Raw genomic sequence first — 23036 nt, 5'->3', positions numbered from 1 at the left:
GCCAAGATTAAGGTTGAAATATATTGCCTCAACCTTTAAGTGATAGGTTAAAGTTGAAATATATTGCCAAGATATGCTACTTGAGTAAACTGTAAAAATCACAAAAAAATCCTTATGGACATTGTCATGAATAAATGGTCTCATCTCATTCTTTGTTTTGAAAACTTAGGTGAGCTCCCCATCTCCTTGTCAGCCAGTATGGCAGACTGATTTCCAAAGTGAGACCTCAGTATATCTGACATCCCAGTGCTGTTCATACTGTGAGACTTTGACACTCTTCCCACTGAGAGATGGGACCTGTGCACCCTCTTGCATCTGGGAGGTCTTGTGACTTCAGCAGAAGTGACACCATATGAGGCTATGTTAAAAAGGGTAATACAGCTTTTGCCTGGCTCTCTTGTTATGCTCGCTCTTGAAACTCAACCTCCTCAGTGAGGAGATCCAAGCAGCAACATGGGTGTTCCAGCTGAGAGGACCAACTTCGGTCCCAGCTGTTAGCCAGCCTCAGCCTGCAGACGTGTGAGTGAGCAAGCTTTCCAATTATTGTGGCCCCTACCATAATCAAGTCACCCCCATTCTTTGAATCTTCCCAGCTGAGGCCCCAGACACTGTGGAGCAGAGACAAGCCTTTCTTGTTATCCCCTTTCTGAATTCTCTTCCACGCAATCTGTGAACAATCATAAAATGCTTGTCGGTTTTGTGACTATTTGAGATGATTTGTACACAGCAGTAGTAATGGTCAGAATATGTTAATAAGGGAGAGAAGACTCTTACTTCTTAGCGATCATCTCTTTTCATAACACGCTCAAAAGATACATATATACTCAGTGACTTGTGTTTCATTAACATGATGACTTCTGAATCAGGAGTTGTATTGTGGACCATCAGTTATTGCATGAATAAAGTAGTTTGTAGCTGGACAGTCACGTGACTCCCATTACTTCTTATTCCGCCTCCCCTTCACCAAGACTTCCTTCTCCAGGCTAGAACTTCAGAACCATGGCTTCCTGCCCCTCCCTCCCAACACTGGTTGAATTGGGAGCAGAAAAGGGTGTGGCCTACTAGTCCGGACAGGGAAGGAGATGTTAAGGAGTCTTTCTCTATTCTGACCTGAATTTCTGCTTCTTTATTATGTAATCAACACCCTTTATTGCTTCACGTAGTTGGTGTTCCTTCTGACTCCATCGTGGTTTTCCACTCCACATTGTGCCGTAAAAAAAAAAAGTCGAATTTGCTTTTGCGTGATAAACAGAATAAAAAGTTGTTCAGCACTTCCTCCACATATATGCATGACAATTCTACCAAGATTCGTTTCATACTCTGCACACAGGTGTTTCGTCCAAGTGTATGTCAGACACCTGCCAGCGCTATTTGTAATGTTCCATATCTCAAGCTCGGTGGTGTGTCCTGAAAAATACAAGGTTTTGCTGTATTTTTTTTATTGTACATATGATATGTCTTAAATATTTCATAATATTCATACATACGTGATAGTAATTAGTCATTACTCTGCACGTTTGTCATTGATATCATGTGACATTCCTCAGTGTCATAATAATGGAATTTTGCCCCAAAGGTCCATTCTGTTTTCCCTCCAGGCATCACGTAGATCCTTTACTTAGTGGATAATTTTAGAAGCTTCTTCTCATTTGTGTAATGTTTTTACTTCAGGATATGTTTTCCCTTAACAATGAAGGTAGTCTTTCCTTAAGAGATGAAGTTGATATTTGTTAAAACATTACTTGATGACGTATTCTGGGGGGGAAAAAACCACACTGGAAACATGACTATAAAAAATCCCCTGTTTAACATGTCTTGTTCCTGATAAAAACAGATGTTCTACATGGAAACATCAACCGGGTCCATTATTTTAAAGGGATGAGTTTTAATACAGTATGCCTCAAAACCCCCCACCTACTTCCTAAAATGTAGCTAAACCAAAGTCAAATGTATATTAAACTAACAAGTGAAAATGAATTGTTTAGAGTGTTTCTTCCTGATCATCAAACATTTAATACAGTCGGTAACAAGCACATGCTTTGTGTGCAGGAACTGGTGCATTTTGCCTGTTATACCATACATGTCATGTATATGGTATTGAGTGACAAATGATGCACTCAATAAAAAAATTTTATTGGAAAAAATGCAGGTAAAAATATACAATACTAGCAGAAAATTTCCTGTCATGAACTATTACTTAGTGAGGTAGACACTTAGAGTTTGAAGAAAAGTTAAGAATTGAGGAGAGGGAGAGAGATGAATCAGGCTTTTTTTGCGGGGGAGGGATGGTTATGGAAATTGGATGGACTGGAGTTGGGTGTTGAAGAGTCAATTTCAGAGAAAATGTCAGAGGAACTAATAGAATATTGTTATCATTCTGAGACTCCCATGTTGACTCCTGAACAGGAAGACTTAATATGGAAAAAGGGCAGACTATACCTTTGCTTACCTTCTGCTGTTTAAGTTTGTAAATTTCTCTGTGCAGTGCTAAGTGGTCAGCTACTGGGGCATCACAATTGGTCTACGTACCAGGGACCTCCTTTTGTTGAGTGCACCTGAGTCCAACGTCATACCAATTGGAATCGGAATGTAACTTGAACATTTGGTTATATTGTTTTGTAAACATGGTGTATCAAGTTTGGGACAGAAATATAAGTTGGTCTTGTAATGAACTGAACTAAGGTGTCAGTAAAAACCAGGCTGTTAACCAGACAGAAGTTCCATGGGGCTTCAGGCCGCTGTATTTTTTCATAACAAATAAGGCCCTGGGGACTAGGGGTGAGAGGTTGCTAGTCCATTACAATACTTTTTCAGTCTTTTTTGTCCAAAAGCATCCAGTTCTCAGGTTGACTCACCCCAGCACGTTCATTTTATAGTCTATGCTGGATTCCTGTTATCTATTTACATTTATGAATTTACTGTGACAATTGTTTTACTATTTCATTGCTAAGTTTTTAAAATATTGGTCTAGTTTTATGATCACGAATGATGAAATAGGCAACTTTAATAAGCTGAATAATTAGACGTCTAGCAAGTTAGAATTAGTAATTTGGTCTGCTCCCATTTCCTAAAAGTTATCTGAGACTCACAAAACGATCTTCAAATAGTACATGTGCAGTCCCGAGGGGTATAACAACACAACGGGATAATCGGAAAACTCATAATCAATCAGATATTGCAGACTTGTATAATGTTAGTGATATTACTCCATCCTCTAAAACTGCCCATTGTCCTGTCTATGACTTGGCGATCAGGTGGGGGGCACCCCTGGACTGTGGACCATGCTCCACATTAGCACCCATTAGAGTTAGAATTTTTCTGTTTATAAAAAATATAAGTGTGGTACTTGCTGCTCTGTCTACTAGTATAACACGTATTTTCCCACAGTACATTTTAAAACTTCTGATAGTGCAAGTTCCTATTTTGCTGTCAAAGCTTATTTCAATATATTTCCCTTTTTTTCTTTCAAACGGTTAGTTTTTTTAAATTGTAAAACGAGTTTTATACTACATGGCTTCATCTCTAAAGTTGTTTGATTCCCTTGCATCTTCTTTGTGACTTAAGGACTTTTCAGTGTATTCTTGTCTTGCATTTATTTCATCTTTTAACTGGGTGCTAAGATTTATTTTTAATTTCCATCTAGGCTAATTCATTTGTATTGTAAGGGCATGGTGATTCTTAGGGGTGCAAGATAATATCAAGTTAACTTTCCACTTTCCTATAGGCACTTACAACTAGCCCTACATTACTAAATACCCTGACTATATTTAGAACTTTAAAATCAGATTGGACCTGAACACAAATGAGTCATTGTAAATTCTGTGTCCTAGTGACCATCTAATTGCATCTAGAGATTTATTTCACCATTAACAGTCAATATCCTTCAATTAGATTGTGCTTTTTCCTTCTGCAGTAAAATTGTCAGTAGTCTCAAGTGGTGAAGTTTGGAAGATGGTTCAGTTTTAAGAGGCTAGAATAATTTTAGGACGCTAGAGCTCTCCTTTTAAAAATACTTCAGTTTTTCCAGAAAATCTATTTATCTCCACCATCTCCTCCCACTGTACCCTAGCATTTCCCAGATTCCCCCATCTCTTCTTACATATCTATTTGTCTTTCTGGTGTATGCCACGTTTGGAAGTCTCATTAAACCAGCATCTGTTCTGTTTTAGGAGAAACCCGATGCCAGCCCCACGTCACTTCAGCTGCGGTCCCAGATCGAAGTAAGCACAATGACTTTAATCATCTATTTTTGCTTCTGCCTTTTTTCCTTTTTTTTAAGTGATATTCTGTACAAATCAGATGAAGCCTGCTGCTCTGCCTATAATGACGCTGTGAATTTTCTCTCCTAGGAGTCGCTGGGTTTCTGTAGTGCCGTCTCAACACCAGAAGTGGAAAGAAAGTAAGTTTCCCTCCCTTTGTCCAGGATCTGAATTTTTAAGACGGTATCTTTAGGTCCCTCCTGATGGAAGTCAGAGAGGCGATCGTGTTGTGTATTTACTATGGGGCTCGATGTCATTTACCGTACGTGTTGTTTATGTACATATTTGTAGATGGATAAGAGGGTTTTTTTTTTTTCCAATCATAATTCAATGGGTGATGCTTCATGATTCTACGAAATGTTATTGATGCCTTACTACTTATTGTGAGTGAACCCTAAATAAATACCTGGAGGTGAGCATGGAGAAAAGGAAAGGGTAGGGTAGTTAAGTCAACCAAAGTCAGTTTTCTTCTACCTTAGTTTTTAATACAAGATGAAAGTCATAAAGAAGGAGGGAACAAAAATAAAATATATTCCAGAATAAAACAGTGATTAAGAAACCCGTCTTTTACATTTTGCTTTGGTGGGTGACCTTAAAACAGGAATAAATGCTTGTGACAGAAGGCAGCAAATGCTCACTAACCTTTCTTGCTAAAAGTAAGAGTTTTGCTTCCTTGTCCTAACTTGGATCTTTTTTACTCTCATGGGAGATAATTTTATGTTATATCTTGTATTTCCAGTATTTCTTTTAGACAACTTTTAAAACAAAACAAAGACAAAAATGTTTTTTTTTTCCTATAACCTTTCTTTTTTCTACTTTATTCCATTATAATTATGCCAGAATGTTCTATTTATGATCTTCTGAGGTAAAGAAATTTTAAGAAAGTCCACCTATTTAAACAGACACTTCCTTTGGCACGGAGCCATTTGTACTGTTTCATGCCAAGAGAGGCATAGAAGTGGTTTAGGAATAAAGTATTTCTGGAATGAAAAGCACACGTTGGGAGAGCGTGCGTGTGCTTCACAGCACAGCTCTGCCTAATCCATCCACGTGTGTGTGTTGCTGGCACAGAAGCGTCTTCAGGGAGGGCGGGCGGCTTTGCCAAAGCTTCAGTTCTCCATTTCAGAGGTGAAGCAGATTTGGTTCAGGACTGAGGAATGTTGGGGGTGATGAGCAAAAGAAAACCAAGGCTGTTGTCCATTCAACGTTAGAGGATAAATGTGCAATTAACGTGAATTTTCTTTGTTTTAGTTACATCTGCCCTCCCGGCAACTTAGTAATGTGGAGGCTGAAATAGCCGGGAGATTTGACTTGACATTGATTTTGAAACTGGAGGTACCACGGTGATGTTGAACTGAGCGTGGGCAGAAGTATTGAATGAATGGGCTTTAGGTTCACCTGACCAAGTTTGCTACCTGTATGGAATGATTCAAGCTGAGAACTCAGGTGTCCTCTCTGAATCCTTCAGGAAACAACAAACGTTTGCTTTCCTAAGAGGAAGTGACTCACCAAATTTGTACTAATCTTAGGCTGGGCATTTCTTCCCTTTGGTTGTGGGTAGTCATTCTTTCCATGTTTATATCCTTCACTTAGTAAAATATGGCATGAATCTTGTGACCAAGAGAGAGACTGACAGCCTCCTCTGAGGTTAAAAAAAAAAAAAAAAAATTAGAAACACACATACACAGAAGCTGTTAAGAACCCCAACCTCTTCATTTGTAATACTGCCATTTTGTTTCTTTTCTCTTATGGGGTTTTCTTAAACTTAGGCGTTCTTAAGTAATTCATAAGTTCCAATACATTTTCTTCTTCATTTTCCCATCAGCAGTTTTTGAAAATTAGCTGAATCAGCTTTTACTGTGGCTTACAAAATGGTGATACTTGTTTTTAAATTGATCATTATGTTGGCTTAAATCTTCCAGAAAGGTTTTTCTAAAAAGATTGAGATATCACTCTGGACATACTAGGTCACACTGTAATCTGAGTAGGTTTGAGACCATATTTATATTGAATTCTTTGTATTTATGTAGTTGAAAATGCAAATACTTTGAAATGCAAAGTTCTGCTATTCTTCAGATCAAATGCTTACTAGTAACTTTGCAAGCCCTGGAGGATAACCCAGCAAACCAGTTGGTTGTGTCTGGTTAGTTAGCGTCTGCCAAGCAAAATATCTTTCTGAGTCAGCAGTGTTGTTTTATGAGCAGAAGTTCTCTTCTGCTTTTTTATTCAAAAGGCAAGAAAATTCAGTAAACAAAAGTGAACAATTCAAATTCCTACAGCCAACTGCCCATGAAGCAGAGGCGTCGATGGCAGTGGGCAGTGCTACAGTGGCGGTCCAGTGGCTCCTGCCGTCCAGACCCACGTCCCCCTCGCCCCACCCCATTTGTCTCAGGGGCCTGGGCACAGCTTCCTCCTTCTCTTCTCCCCCAGTTAAAACCTGTTCAGAGGAAGGTATCAGGCGGTTTGATGAAGATGTCTGATTTCTAAAAAATACATCACTTTTCCCAGTGGTATTTAGCATTTAACCAGTTTAAAGTCTTAAATTACAGGAATATAGCTCTGACCAAAAGTGATGGCGGAAGTGGGTCTTTCGTAGAGGACACAAGCAGTGAGAAGTCTTAATATACCTGATGTTACTGCTCCTGGATACCCTGCCAAATGGGGCTGCTGGGGCTCTGTTTGGCCTGTAGCTTTGCCTGACCTGCATGACAGATAGATAGATGATAGATAGATAGATAGATAGATAGATAGATAGAGAACAGCCCTGACCCTCACCAGTTTAACAAAAGCCCCATTCATCTTTGTTTTCTTACAATCTGTCTGGTCTCTCCATTTGCTTTCACTGATAACATAATAAAGAAGACCAAGGAAGCTTTCCTCCGAACCCCTTCTATTTATATCTATTTACGTTGGCTTTTGATGAGACTGTCTGCTTTATGACACCAATCTTGGATTTGTCTCAACTGGCTGAAAGGTGAACTTTAGTTAAATTTCTTGTTACTCACAGTCTCAAGAATATGCAGAAAGCAGGGCTTGTTTTCCTCGGAAATATCTTTATAGCTGTATCTATTAGGAACGAGGTTAGCTATGAATAACGGAATACGTGACAAATAGTGGCATGAACACATCCGGGGGTCAGTAAATACATTCTTGTTACGTGGTTGGCACTGAGGCTTAAGTAAGCCTTCTGGAACCCGGACCGTCTTCTGTTTTGTTTTGTTTTTTGTTTTGTCCTCTTGGTTTTGAGGTGGCCGCTGCATCTTCTAGGTGAGAAGGAGACACAGGATGAAGGGAAGGTAAAAGGACAAAAGGTGCCAGGCACATTCTTTAAAAAGCTTTCCTCGAAACCAGCTCAACACATTCCATTGTGTCCCACTCATTTCTTCATGCAGCACCTGTCACTGTGCGTGGCTTTGCATGCTGGGCACCGTTTTGGGTGCTAGGATGTTGTGATAAACGAGCCACACGTAGGGAGATGGAATAGAAAACGCTGATGCCATTTAAATGGTACTATGGAGAAAAATAAAGGAAAGAAAGGGGACCCAGAGTTGGATACTTGGTGACCATACCTGCAAGGAAGTGTGGAGAAGTGAGTATTTTTAACTGAGCACAATCGCTGCCCTGAGCACAGTGGGCTTCTTCAGGAAGGAGGGAGAATAGACATTGAGTAGGAAACTAACAGTATTTTCCACAATAATTTAATCTTTTATTTGTGTGTGTATACATGTAAAAACAGGGTAGTCTAAAAATTAGCTGGAAGTCTAACAAATAAGCTCTACATCAGGATTATTTAGGTTCATTACATTGGAGGAAGCCGACTGTAGGGGACCCCTTCCGATTATTCCTAAGTGTGTATCTAGACGGAAGTAGCCTTTATGGGTTTGGTTCATATGGATTGAAAACTGGAAAAGAAAAGGCAGGAAATAGTAGTAAATGTTTATTGAGTGGTTATTGTGGGCCAGGAACTGACCTAAGCATTTACCATTGATTCTTTTAGTATACCAACCCTGCGAGGTTCGGTATGATATCATTCCCATTTACAAAAGCAGAAACCGAAGCACAGAGAGGTTAATTAGTAGCCCAAGACTGCACAGCTAATTAGTGACAGGGCCCAGATTTGATTGCAGTTGAGAACCCATGCTCCCAACCACAAAAGTATAAATCCAGAGTATTTATAATTGTATTGCTTATGTAAATGGAAAAGTTAGAGGCAAATCGAGTTCGTTCGTATTACATAAATAGAAGCAGTTAAAACCTACACTCCAGACGTTCTCTTGGAAGTCAGAACAAATTTTACTCTCATTCAGGTCTAAGCTGGGTCTCAGTTATTTATGTACGGAGTCAGGAAGATCCACAATAAATCTCCAGAGTTCACCGTAGCCAGTATTTATAAGCTCGTTTCTACTCAGTCTTTCACCAGAGTCGAACGGTCACTGATTTAAGTTTCACTTTTTTCATTACCTATGACTACACTTGAACTATTTTACGGTGAAAGAGTCCAAAAATATATAGCACGTTGGAAGAGGAAGATAAATAAAAAGAGGGAAAGCTGATAGAGCAGTGTTCTGGAGTTGAATAAAACGGGCGGAATATAGTTGATGAATGTTCCATGCGAGCGTTCGCTCCATTGGGACATTGCTTCGCTCTCTGATTTGTTTCCTCTGGCAAGCCGGTTACTCTTTTGATGGTGTCGACTTTCCTTTTCTCCCCCTCGAAAGTCTCAGTTTTCACCTCCTCTTTTCTCTCAGACTTTAGGGAAGAGGCCCCTGCACGTGTTCGCGTGTTGCAGTTCCTCTCTCTCATCCGGGGCTCTCCGGATGGCTTGCATCCCTGCCCGGCTTCTCCTTCCTCTTCGTCCTCCCGCCTCACGGTCTGCTGTCTGCCTCGCTGTCCCTGCCTCGTCCTCTGACCTGCTTTCCAGGCAGGGCAAGGCTACTGCAGTTTCTCAGATGGACCGTGGTATCCCACGGCATGCTGTGCCTCGGAATCGCTGCTCCTTCCAGTGGGGTGTCTGTTTCCTGCTTTCTCACCGCCCTCCCCACCCTCCTTATCTGGGCAATTTCCACCCAGCCTTAAAAATTCAGCTCTGCTCTTGGCTCCTTCCGGCGTCTTCCCTAATCTGAAGAGTTGAGGTGAAGGTGCTACTGGGCGCTCCCGCCACTGTTGCAGTAGACTGTAGTTACAGGTGCGTGTGTGTGTAGACTGTAGTTACAGAGGTGTGTGTGTGTGTGTGTGTGTAGACTGTAGTTACAGGTGCGTGTGTGTGTGTGTGTGTAGACTGTAGTTACAGGTGCGTGTGTGCGTGTGTGCGTGCGTGTGCGTGCGTGCGTGCGTGTGTGTAGTCACCTACCACCCTGAACTCTGGATCTTCTACATAAAAGACTTTCAGTGATGGATAAATGAGTGCGTGGGTGAGTATGCACAGGCGTATGTCATTCTTCTCCACCCCAGAAAAATCTTGCCATTCTCCCAAATCATAATTCTATTTCTCTCCTCCCCCAGTTACTGAACTTTTCCCCTAAGCCTGACTCCTCTCTTTATTCCCTGCAGAAATGCTTTTTTCCCCAAGGTCAGTGATGCAGCAGTAACCATCCCGGAGACCCCTCCCCGCTTGCAGATCCTTGTTGTATTTGGCACTACTTACTTTCTCTTCAGTCACACTTCTCTCTTTGCCTTTGGTGTCTGTGACATTGAGGCTTCCAGTTTCTCCTGTTTACACTATGCCCACTCCTCCAAGTTCCCTTTTTTCTGTCTACGTCTTACTGTGGGTATTCCCTTGGGGCTTTTTATCCAGCCTGCCAGCTCTCCCAAGACACTTACACATGCCCTTGGCTTTCAACCCGTTGTGTCTAGGCACCCACCTCAAATCTGTATCTCTCCCGCCCTCCATTTCCCAGTCTGGTGACCTGCCCGTTGCGGCCTCCTGTGGGATACCTGCTCGTCACTACTGCCGTCACCCAGCAAAACTCATCACCCCTTTATCCTTCATTCCTTTTGTCTCTGACAAACTGTTCTTTGCCCATACACCCCCCTATCTGTCCTAGAGACCACTTCTCCGAGCTTCCCCCAGAGTTTACATCATTATCTTGCTTTTTTGCATGTGTGACTCCAAAATCTCATTGACCGAATCTTGTTGTTTTTACTTTTATAAATTCTCATTTGTTCCATCTTTTTCATCTTCACTACTCCAAGTGATACCTTCAATGCTGTTTTCACGAACTAGAAAAGAGCATTCAGGAAATTACTCCCAGATTTTCTCTCCGAAGTACAATTAGGCCACACCACACGGAGGGGATGCCGAGATCCTCTCTGTGGCACCTGTGTTCACCTTGGCAATGCGAATACTCCCCACCCCCCACACCCCTACAGCCCCCGCCCATCTTCACCGTCCTGTCTCCAAGTCTCCCATATGAGCTACTTTTAGTGCCACTGAATTCTCTTTTTCCAAATGCCTCCTGGGTTGTATACAGTTCACACCTCAAAGGTATTTCCTCTTTCAAGTCCTATTTTAAGGACCGCTTCTCCTGGAATGCTTTCCCCTTGAATCCTTTTCCCAGCTGTACCCTTTTCATCTTTTGGAATCCAGTAGCTTTTTGCATGGATCGATGTATCTTAATATCCTGTAGCAGGTACCATCATTGTCATCATCGTTGTCAACAGCATAATATTACTTATTAGGTTATTTTTGTATGTCGCACATTGTGCTAATCACTTGTACTGTATTTTTTCATTTATTTTTTATGTACTGTTTTTGAGAGCACAGGTGACATTTGAACAACATGGGTTTGAACCACATGGGTCCATTTATAGTCAGATTTTTTTCTTCAATCAATACACAGTCATGTCTCCACATTTCACACCCACAGATTCAACCAATTGCAGATCAAATACAGGATTTCGATCTGTGGTTGGGAATCCGCGGATGTGGAGGGCCAGCTGTATACATTGTTCTACACCATTGTATATAAGGGACCTGAGCATCCTTGGATTTTGGTATCTTGCGGGGGCTCGGGGGTCTTAGGGGGGGTCCTGGACCAGTCCCCTTGTGGAGACTGAGGGACAACTATAGTTAGATTTTGGGGGAGTCAAAAGTTGTATGTGGATTTTTGACTCTATGGGGCTCGGCACCCCTAACCCTGTCATTGTCCAAGGGTCAGCTCTAATTAGCTTGCCTAAAATCCCAGAGCTAAAGAAGAAACCTAATCTAGTCTGAGTGCAATGATAGCCTTGGGGTTAAGATGCCTTCCCTGTCTTCAGAGAGATTCTGTGTTCAAATCCAGGCTCTCTCTTATCAGCTCTGCAACTCTTGGCAAGTTACTTAATTTTTGTGTCTATAGTTTCTACAACTGTGAAATGAGGGTGATCAACAGAGTGTCTACCTCACTTAGTAAGCTATCTAGCACCTAATAAGTGCCCCATAATCTTGCGTGATATCATTAGGTATGTTGTTTGGCCCAAGTTCATGTCCTTGCCCTTGGCTCTAGCCACCTTTGTGTTTCTAATCCCACCCAGCCCAGCCTTATCAAGAGCTCCTTAAGGCTGAGATCTGGCTCAGTTCCTCTCTTTGGATTTTCTTCAGTGTTTAGAACAGTAGTTTGCATAGAGCAAGTGCCCATTAAGTATTTGCATTGAATTCATTGAATGTCCCCAGTTCTTTGGAATAAAGTTAAAACTGGATCATCCCAGGACTAGAATTACAGAAGAGCTACCCGTTACCCAGCATGTGCCAGTGATAGCAGTGCTGTCTGCTTGTGAATGTTAACATTAAAAGGACACCTGTTAAAAAGATTTTTAAAACTATGTAGTGAAAAGTAGCTTCCACAGTCTCCCAAATCTGATTCCGTTTTCTGTAGTCTTCCTTAAGTCTCCTCAGAGTTTTCCCTCTGCCATTAAATAGAAATAACAGACCACATAATGTCTCCAGATAAAGGTACAATATTGAAAAACATACGCATAGTTATATTAAAAATCCTTAAAACTTTTTTGACCTTTAATTTTTTGGGGAAAGTACATTTATTTTACTTTATTTTTTGGTAACAGATTTATTGAGATAATTCATGTACAGTATAACTAACCTATTTAAAGTATCCAATTCAGTGGTTTTTTTAGAATATTCACAGAGTTTTGTGATTATCATCACAATCAAATTTAAACTGTTTCTGTCAATTCAAGAAGAACTCTAATAATTATTGGCTATCACCCTCAAAATTCTCCCATTTCTATGAACAACTGCTGGTCAGCTTTCTATCTCTATAGGTTTGCTTCTTCTGGACATCTCACAGAAATGGAGTCATGTGTATGAAATGAATAGCTCATTTTACTTAGCATGTTTTCAGGGTTTGGACGTGTTCATTCCTTTTTGTCGTATGTATTTGTCACATGTTTATCCATTGATTGATGTAGATTTAGGGTTGCTTTAACCTTTTGGCTGTTAGGAATAATTTGACCATGGACATTTGTATACGAGTTTTTGTGTGGTCACCTGTTTTTATTTTCTATCCACTTTATTGAGATATAGTGTACATACCATACAAGTCTCCCGTTTAAACTGTGCAACTCAGAGGTGTTTAGTATATTCACAGATGTGTCACCATCAGCACAATCATTTTATAACTTTTTGTTTGTTTGTTTGTTTGGGAATCAATTTAGAACATTTTTATCACCTCAAAAAGAAAAAAGAAGCCCCGTTACTCTTTAGCCCTCACTTTATCTCTGGATGACACCCTCTTTTTTTTTGGTTCGGGTATCAATTTAGAACATGTTTATCACCTCAAAAAGAAAAAAAGAAGCCCCGTTACTCTTTAGCCATCACTTTATCTCTGGATGACACCCTAACCCCAGGCAACCACTAACCTACTTTTTCTCTGTCTAGATTTGCCTATTTTGGACACTTCATATAAATAGAGGGAGAGTACATTTTTGAAAGAAATCTGTTACAGTTCCATTAAGAATGGAACTTTGAATCTAATTTTTGGTTACTCTGTATCCAGACTCCTTGAGATGTGTAAGAAATTCTCCTTTTAGTAAGTGGGACCTCTTGGCTCTTCCTCAACGAGCTTGTTTTTGGGGACTGGACTTGAGAGGGGGTCAGGCATCATTCCTTTGAGGAAGCCCCAGAGGACAGTCTGCCATCTTTGTGGCCGTGTAGGCTCCTCCTGTGTGACTAGCTGGGGCTGTCTGTGCTCGTCCTTTCTTGGAAGTGAGCACCAGAGACCCACAGGCAGTGTGATCACGAGCCCTCCTTAGGAACAGACCGGATTCGGTGAGAACCGCTGATGAGGTCTGTGCGTTTGCTAGGAAATCCAGGTCAAGCCATGTCCCTGGAGCTGAGACTAATGCATCCTGTTTCCACATCCTGTTTGTGGCCAGGCTGCGGGTGGAGAGGGGAACAGCAGGTTTTTCCCATGGGGAATGTGCATGTGTGCACTGGCGTGAGGAAGCCACGTGGAGGCATGTCCTTTAGGATAGTTCACAAGTCGGTTCGGCCTAGTTCAGTGGATGTGTCCTCGCTGAGTGTCTCCTGTCCTCCCAAGAAAGGGAGGTGGGTGTTTGTGCCTGTTAGAGCAGCACCACCAGGAGAAGCAGAGGCTCCTGGGACCCCCGTCATCTGGCCCTTCAGGCTCACCAGGGAGGGAAGTAAAAGCAGAACAGCAAACTTTGTTTTCAAAAAGTAAATGGGCCGCACCGAGAGCCAGGCGTTACTGTGTACATTATGCATTATTTTGCTTTAATCAACTTACCGATAGCCATCTGCCAAGGCTGTGGGTACGAGGGCAAGGTCCCTGTCCTGGGGAGGCTGGAGCTTTCCGCACGCCCCCATCTGTAATTGATCACCTGCGACACGTCACTCCTTCAGGCTCCAGCTCAGTTACACAGTGATGAGTTTGAGCCAGGTGGTCTCCCAGGTGCCTTCCATCCCGAGCCACCTTTCATTTTCTGACCCCATCCACCAGATGCCCTGCACCAGCCAGTTCTGCGTGGACCATCTGCATTTGCTGCTGGGCTGTTGCTGGTGTCGCCTTTGGTGTTGGACAGAACCCTTTAAGCTCTGCTAGTTGTGGGACTTAAATTCTCTAATCAGTAAAACAGGCACGAGAAAAGCTCTTTCTGAGGGCCATTGTGCAAAATGCCTACCGTGGTGCTCACATTTCGCTTCTGTTCCCATTGCTCCGTGACGTAGGGCGCTGCCCGTGGCTACGGCCATGCGACCGCAGATTTCATTCTCGTTAGATGGTGCCATACGCAGAGCTCGCTGATGGCCACGGCCTCTTATAATACGCCCTTCCCACCTGAGCTTTTCTTTCCTTTCCGGGCTCCAAAGAGGGGAGGCCAGGACACAGCCCCCGTGTCCACAGAGACCGCGTGGTCGCAGCGTGCCGACGTATGTGTTTGTGCGGGCAGATCTGCGTCCGCACACGTGTGTGTGCTCTGTCATGCAGCATATTTGAGGGGCTCAGCATTCTCGAGTGCCGGGGCTCGGGGCAGGCGCAGCTGTGCCAGAATTCAACACCTCAGCTGTTCCCCACCGAAAACCCTGTTGCCCTTGACTCCTTCTGGTAAGTGAGCCTCCAGCTGACCCAGCCCCGGCCGAGTCCACACGCCTGAGCCGCGTCCTTCCTGAGCGACTGCTAGAGGCAGACACAACTGCCAGGAGGTATTCAGTATCGAACGCGGCTGCTGGTTATTCTCTCTCCGGCAGGGGAGGAATCGGAACATTGGGCCAGGGAGGAGGATGGAGGTGAGGGGGAGGCTGTCACTAAATAAATAACATTCCTGTCCTGGCAGGAATAAGGGAAGATCCATATCTACGATATCTACAATTTCCATGTATAATCTGCCTAAGAAAACTATAAGGTAAATAGCAGCATATAGTTAAGAAAAACGAAGTTTAGAAAGACTAAATGACTTAGCAAGACCACTATCGCAGCCTTGGGCGAGGCAGAGGTAGAATTCCAACCTAGACCTGTTATTCCGCCAGGGCCAGGCCTTCTGTCATAGACTCTACCACAAGGGCCACATGAGGACTCAGTGCTTACGAGAGACTGGTGATGAGCTAGGCAGCTAATGAAGTTTAGTTGAATAAATCCTTTTTAAATTCCTGCCGTACGAATGAATATGCTAGACCCTGGAAAGATGACTAGGGTAGGAAAGGTAGCTAGCTGTCCTCTTACAGCCTGAAGAAGACATGCCACAGTGATGTAATGCTATGTGAGTACAATGCAGTCTAACCCCTGGAGGAGTGCGGTTAACCCCTGGAGGACAGGCACGGGACTGGAGGCCACATACATTCGGTATCAGTGAGGGTTCTGCAGGAGAAGCAGACATTAAAATGATGTTTCCATAGCATTTTCGACCTTATGCTTTTGTGGGAGCTGGTTCCATAGCCCAGATAAGGTTGTCTGACGGTGTGGCCTGAAGTCAACAAAAAAGATACGCAGAAGTCTGGGGAGGAGGACAAACTACCACCTTCAAGGATGGGTTGAAACCCATGTGATCTCTCACCACCTGCAGGCAAGCTTCCACCTTAAACGGGGGAAGGAACCTACAGAAGGAGCCAGTCTGGGGAGGAGGACAAACTACCACCTTCAAGGATAGGTTGATCTCTCATGTGATCTCTCACCACCTGCAAGCAAGCTTCCACCTTAAATGGGGGAAGGAACCTACAGAAGGAGCCGGGGTCCTTCCTTCCCCAGGAGCAGAACAGACCACAGGTCCAGGACTCTAAAGAGCCCAAGGATGGGGCTCAGGAGGCATGCGAGTACTGCGGGCCCAGCTGCTGCCCCATGCCACCCCGTGACCCAGGGGACATTCGATGACGTGTGTCAGCCATGCCCTACAGTGACCTTGAAGCATAGAAGGAAACTGGCTGCCGCTGCACTTCTGCTCACTGCATCTCACGCTGACCTGGAACTGCAGAGCAGGGAACTCTGGGAAACACAGTCCAGCTAAGCTAAACCGAGAGACTACAGATCCACCGCAGGCTCCCAAAGGAGTGCAGACCGGAGGGATAGTGGGCAGTTTCTTAGGCAAAAGCAGAGTGGAAGGTAATTTGAGGCAGAAGCAAGGTGTGCTGAGATATGCAGCTCTTTAGGGGTGGGCACGTGGCTCACTGGAGCCCAAGGGCCAGCTCATGGGGGCAGTGGGTTTTGTATGCTAGAAGGGACCATTGCCAGTGTGAGGAGGTGGGACTGGATGCGCACTCCCATCCCCTAAGGCAGGGAGACCCATGGGAGAGGAGAAAGATCTTAAAAGTCTGAAACTTGTCAGAGCCTTTGTTATGCTTCCACTTTTAAAATTCTTTCATCCACTGGCTCATTCCTTCATCTGACCCTTAAGGATTGCCTCTGTGCCCGACACTGGGGATGCATCCAGGGTAGTCAGGACCAAACCTGGCCCCCTAGCCTCTTGTCTAAAGAGCTTTGTCCAAGTAAGACCTTAGGATAACACTTGAAGAATATTGGCCGCTTGCATTTTTTTCTGAAGTCTTCTTTGTATGTATTGAGGAGGTGTTGAAGTAGACGGATGTAGAGGGATGAAGAAGGAAGGATGGGTGATGTGTTTCCCAGTCTCTAGTGGGTTAAATCAGTGCTTCCAGGCTCATCCGTACATCAGACTTAGCTGGAGAACTTGACGAAAAGACAGACCTCAGGTTCCGCCCAGGCAGTGAGTGAGATCCTCCAGACGTGGAGCTCTGGAGCCTTGAACGAGTTCCCCAAGGAGCTTCTGAAGCAGCCTGCTTGCTTTTATGAGTCACTGCCCCAATCTGGTTCTTGTCAGCTGGGTTGAAACTCTCTGCCTCTGCTCCGCATCTCAGTTACCAGTGCAGCTGGGGGCCGATGAGCTGATGATGCTGGTAGAGGTCGTTCATGGTCATGGTGACTCGGACGGCACTGCCTGGCATCGAATCCTCTCCAGGAGGTGCTGGTGTATCACTTTAGAAAGAGCCACAGGATCAGAAGGGGGAAGGACGTAAAGAGAGCAAAGTGAGACCAGCCCGCGGGATTACGAAGTACAGGGAGTTCTTGGTATGAAGGTGGAGGGGGCACAGATGTGACCCAGGAGATGTAACTAGACTTATCGTGGTGCTGGTTTCACAGTACATAACAAATAAGAAACCATTATGATGGACACCTGAAACTAGTATAATGTTATATGTCGATTATACCTCAGTAAAAAAGAGGTCTCATAAGAGGAATGCATGAATTCCCATATTCACAGTATTGACAATGTATAAAAAATTTGTATCAGCCGTTTCTGAAGGAACTGAAAGTGAAGAAAAGCAAAAAACAAAAGACTAAAGTGTCTGTGGCAGTGGTTTCTGTGGAAAGGGCCCGGGAGAAGGGCAGGCAGGTGGCTCCCACAGTCATGTCCTGTAGGGTGGTGGGTCACTGTGCCTCTAACACATCATTAATGAGGCTAGGAAGGGACCCCTGTGCCTGCAGCTCTTCCAGCTTTGGCCTTCAGAGGTGGCTTCACTGACTTTCCTGCTTCCTCAGAGCGCCTGGCAGCCCCAGCCCCCACGTCCCTCCCCGGGGCTCCTCTGCGCCCAGACAGCGCAGCAGTGTGGTCAGTGTGGCTTGGGCCGTGGTGAATGGGAGCCGCTGTTTGTTTCCACTGAGAAAGTTCTGACCGGCTTCCAGAGCCATCGCCATGGAAACAGACCGCAAAGATCATTGAATGGAGCCTCTTTTCCTCCTGTCTCTCCCCTCTCCCTTTCCCCACCCTGAGGCTGAGGCTGGTAGGGGCTTTTTGCAGCCTGGCTGTCTCTGTAGGTCCATGCAAATTTGTTGAGAATCTCAAAGGGCAGCTTTCCTTACGGTGCCATCCTCCACTGGGATAAATTGCCCCTGGAGCAGACTGTCCCAGTCAGAGTGGCAGTCCATTTTCACACCATTCTTGAGCTGGGGCCTGCATCACAGGGACCGATAACCAAATGGCCTTTTACAGGAAGAGTTCCCTCTTCCCAGGGATCTAGCCAGCCTCAAATCGCAGCCACATTTCCTTGCAGAAATGCCTTTCTTAGACTGTATTTATTACACAGATGCAGTAAACGTTAAAGGGGAAGCAGAGGGAAGGAATAATTTTGCTCCACTTACAGAATAAGTAGCAGCCATTTAAAAATGTCGACCAAGCTGCTTACAGTTTTTTTCCCCCTCATGTTATAAAAACTAGCTTTTGTGGTAGAAACAATGTACTAAAATCCTGTTTTATTTTGCTTTTGACAATTCAGTGATTTGTAAGATATAAAGACCTAAATAAAATTTAAAGTTCACATACAGGCCATAAAAGAAAGACATTTAGTTTTTACTGGTTACACCAAACCCAGAATAAACAGGAGGAGTTCAAAGCCTTTTCCTTTTTTAACATCTCGATTTGCATACCGGTGGAGGAAACCTCCAGACAGAGCTTGAGCAGGGGCTGCAGACCCCAGCGGCCAAGTCACAAACTTCAGTTGTACCTGCAGTGTTAGTAATAAGAGAAAATGCAGACTCTTTTGGCTTTGACCTCACACCTTTGAGCCTGGCGCTGTGAATGCAGTAAGGAATAAGACAGAAGCGAGGCCCTTGCCTTCATGCATCTGGTATTTTTGTGGGAAGAACATTGGACTTTGTGCCAAAAGAGGTGAGATGAAGCCCCACCTCTGTGACTTAGAATTGGACAAGTCACTCACATGAACAATCCAGGCCTCAGTCTCTTTATCTCTATAATGGGGCTGGTTCTTTTCAGGGTCTCTGTGAGCTTGAAGTATGATGAAATTTATATGAATGAGCTTGGTAAACCCAGGCCTAATGCTTTATAGAAGATGGTCGTTTTCACTTCTTAAGCCCTGAATCTGTTAGGTTTCTATTCGGTTACACGTTAACTGAAACGTGACTGTAGTGTCAAGGCAAATAGGGCATTTTTAAAAATATATATATATACAGCAGGGAGTCTGGAGGTAGGTATTCCAAGGCAGGTACAGTTGCTCAAGGAACTATTTCCTCTCCTCCACCATCCTTAGTGTGTGACTCTCTTCCTTATGAGAAAATGACGACGACTTGGGCATCGCGCCCGTGTTTCAGGCAGGACCAAGGGGAAGGGCAAAGGGCAGAAAACATGTGAAAACTGAGTCAGTCTTTTTCATTATGAAAACACTAGCTTTCCCAGAACCACCCCTCTGTAGAGTTCCAGTTATATCTTCTCAGGCAGATGCCAATACCCGGCTTCCACTAGCTACAAGGGAGTGTGGGGGAGGTGAGTATTTTAACAGGATCCACTGCCACCCAAATACAATCAGGGTTCTTTTAGTAAGAAAGGAGATGAGCATTGCTTTTTGGAGTGGGAGGCAACTGGCCTTGCCTCTATACCCACTCACTCAACCATTCCTATCTTGCAGCATGTTGGTAGAATCTACTCAGTGGTATAGTAAGTGTCCGGAGGGTTTAGGCCACACGTACATGCCCTCAGCAGGCTGCTCAGGTCTTCACTATCTACTACTCCAAACCATACGTGCCAAACAAGAAACCATCGTTGGTGGTTTTTATATGAGACTTACAGTGACTGATTCCTTTTCATGTGACCTTGCTTATAAAATAATATTACGTACCCCTTCGTATATCGCGAGGCTATTTGGAAGGTTAGTTACTAAATCCGAAGGTGCTGGGAAGGCATTTGTAACTTCTCAGTGCCGAGATGCATGCGAGTACTTTCACAGCCGGCATCTGTACAGCGAGCGTTTCTCAGCTTCTGAGGCGCTTCAGACTCGCGAGTCCACACATGGAGAATATTACGGCCCAGACGGAAAAGAGAAGACTCACGGAAAGGGTTTCGGAGACCTTGGAGGGTGACTGTGCACCTTCTCTGCTGTGATTCTCCCTCCCTGCCCAGAGCCCATACCCACCCGTGCGTTCAGCTCTGTGCTTCTGCGCTTCGTAGTCGTGGCCTGGACAAAGCTATGGCCCAGACATCCAGGCTATGGGCCTCCATGGTGGAGAGATGGCTTTTGGCCGCTTTTTAGGCTCAACACTTAACCGTCTGCCCGTGTCCTGTATCATTAATTTTCAGTGCAAGTTACCAGTTGGTGAATGAAAGGACACAAATCTCTTTCAATGCACCTTTGTGAAGGATTTTCAGATTCACCAGGGGTGGAGTCTGTTCTTGGCCTGGTGAGTTTGTTGGCCACCCCCGAGCTGCCAGAGAACCAACCCCTTCCATGTTGAGGAACCGAGGTGTGTTTTCAGAAAAACTAAGGCTTGACTCCGCGAAGAGGGCTGGTTGAGAGGAAAAGGTCAGCCATCGTAATCGCTAGCTTTTTGCTGCTGTTGCATGTGCAAGTGTGTTCTAAATACCATGCAAGTCATAATTTATGGAAACCCCTAGAAAAGGTTCGTGACTGATATTATTATTGTCTCCATTTTGCATCGCAGTAAACCGGACTTCAGTGGGACTAAGTAACTCGTCCAAAGTTACAATCTGTAAATGGGAGAGCCAGGCTTTGAACCCAGGAGGTTGGAGCGATTTTGCTGGACAGCTTCCTGGGTAGCTGGGTAGTGGGCCTTAGGAAAACATCTGAGATAATGTTATGTCTAGACACCAGCCAGCTGCCCATATCTCTCTCCGTGGACATCATATTCAGTCATTGGGGTGTGTGCGTGTTTGTTTAATTCTAAGATAAACATGGATTGCTTTTGTAAAGTGCAATTGAGAAGTGGGAGAGGAATCACTGTGTCCATCCTAACTATTTGAGGAAGTTAATGTGTTTTTGGTTTTTTGGTTTTGTTTTGTTTAAAAAAGGAGATGGACTTGATTTGCAACAGAAAGATCATGTTTAGATATCCACAACTTCCAAATACCTGATATAATTAGCAGGGGATTGAAGGCTAACACTAACGATTGCCGTTAGAAGTAAAGTTGGCTCTTTCTCCCTGTAGTTTTCTGAATAAGAGACTCCTTCTGAGACATCTTGTATAGAAGGCACATGCCCACCTATAGTGATGTTGATGGCAATTTTAAACCAATGATACTCTAAACGGGGGATGGGGCAGAAAAGACTTGAAAACGCCAAAACTCTTGGTTGGAAATTTTGAGCTCTTTAAATGTCCTTTCGGCCCTTTGCAAGCGCGAGAACTCGATGTGCGTGGGAAGAGGTCCTCCTCTAATCGGAATTAAAGATTGGTTGGTATTCTTGTTTTGAGACAATATCCACACTTAAATGCCATTTCTCTTGGAGAGTTACCATTACACGATTGGTGGACCCCAACCATTTCCCGTGTTTTGTGTCCATATTGAAAAGCTATTCACCATCAAGAAAAAATTATTTAGTATACGCTGTGTGTGCTATACACAATAAGCTAAATCGGTATAGTTCTTACTGCTTAGGGAATATAAGCAAATGGGAGTAATATTATGCTGAAAAATGGATAAAAAGCTGTTGACATATTCAACCTTTGTGTTTTTTTTAAATTCTGAAAAAAAAAAAACATGAACTGCTTGTATACAGTGCCATTGAGAAGTGAAAGAGGAATTATTATGTCCATCCAAATTATTTGAAGGAAGTTAATATTTAAAAAAAATAAACAGGAGAGGAGGAACCTTGGCGATTCAGAAACTGCTGAGGTCTGGAATAGGAGACGCACAGAGGCAATGCTCTGATGAATAGTTATTGGAGAGGTCACAGTTACAGGGAATTTACCGAGTGCCAGGCACTGTGCTAAGCTCTTTCCACGCATCGTCTCTGTCATTCTCCTAACAACCCATTAAGGTAGGTGCTGTTTTTATCATCATTATTTCATGTGAGAAGAAAGCATGGCTTAGATTTGTGGCAGCTCCGTCACAGGTGTGCCTGATGCCTGAGTGTGTAAGCACTTACCTGTACTGAGTCAGGCCCTTGCCTTGGATTTGATACTTGAGACACCTGCCTTGATCATTTATGAAGGTGACCTTGTAACAACAACAACAAAAAAAGCCAGAAAGTATGCAGCCTGGGACTAGACTGTAAAATGGAAGAAAAAGCCTCTATGGGGATTGCTTTCACCAGAGTGACAAAATGTCACCAACGTTGTCATTGATACTAAATATCCAGGGAGTTCTAACAATATGCCAGATTTTTGGCAATGGAATTACTTTCGATCCCAGCCAGTGAGTTAGCAAAGCTAAATTCTGTCACATGCATGAATTCCAGCAGCTATTCGCTGAGAAAGGCCCAGTCTCTAGGGGAAAGCAAAAGAGCTGCATAGGGTGCAGAATTTAAGGTGGCACCCCCTCCTGCCCTCACCTGGCCGTAAGAGTGAGCACTCCCACACTGTGGACCCTCTATCTGCTGCCTCACCCTGGTCCTGGCCCTGTGGCCGGGAAAGGGGCTCACCCTTGAATTTTTACAGATAATAGATAGTGTGAATGGAATTTTGTTTCATATTTATTTCTATTAAATAGAAGCAATATGCCCCTGTGATGAAAAAATATCTTTGCTATCCAAAGGATCAGAAGAAGTATCAAATTAAGGAATTACCTGTTTTATACAAAATGATTTGTCATTAAATATGCAGAATATGAATGCAAGTAGTCGTATTTAGGTAAGTCATAAAGAAAAAGACAATATTAACTACTAAAATGCCCCTCAAGCCTTTTTACCTTCCATCTCCCCCTGTAAACGCACAAGTCAATAGCACAGATGTCTCAGTCCTTTTTCTACATCTTGAAAAAAGAAAACACTGCTGGCTTTGAAGCTGCCTTGGCAGGCCGGGGATGATGCAGGAAAAGACCCAGACATAGCAAAAGCCCTGATTCGAAATTCAGCAG

General features: G+C 43.7%; 1 protein-coding gene across 1 annotated transcript in view; it reads left to right on the top strand.

Annotated features, from left to right (window-relative positions):
• The window catches only part of SASH1 (SAM and SH3 domain containing 1), a 160003-nt gene that overhangs the window by 65936 nt on the left and 71031 nt on the right, over window positions 1-23036 (top strand). Inside the window, exons 3-4 of the mRNA XM_006915337.3 lie at window positions 4170-4220; window positions 4350-4399. Of these exons, the coding sequence (XP_006915399.1) occupies window positions 4170-4220; window positions 4350-4399 (101 nt within the window). The remainder of the gene's footprint in view (window positions 1-4169; window positions 4221-4349; window positions 4400-23036) is intronic.

The sequence above is a fragment of the Pteropus alecto genome, unplaced genomic scaffold (genome assembly GCF_000325575.1).
Source record: "Pteropus alecto unplaced genomic scaffold, ASM32557v1 scaffold185, whole genome shotgun sequence".
In the NCBI taxonomy this organism is placed as follows: Eukaryota; Metazoa; Chordata; class Mammalia; order Chiroptera; family Pteropodidae; genus Pteropus; species Pteropus alecto.
Note: the sequence above shows the minus strand (reverse complement) of the source record. Positions and strands in the feature narration are given on the sequence as shown.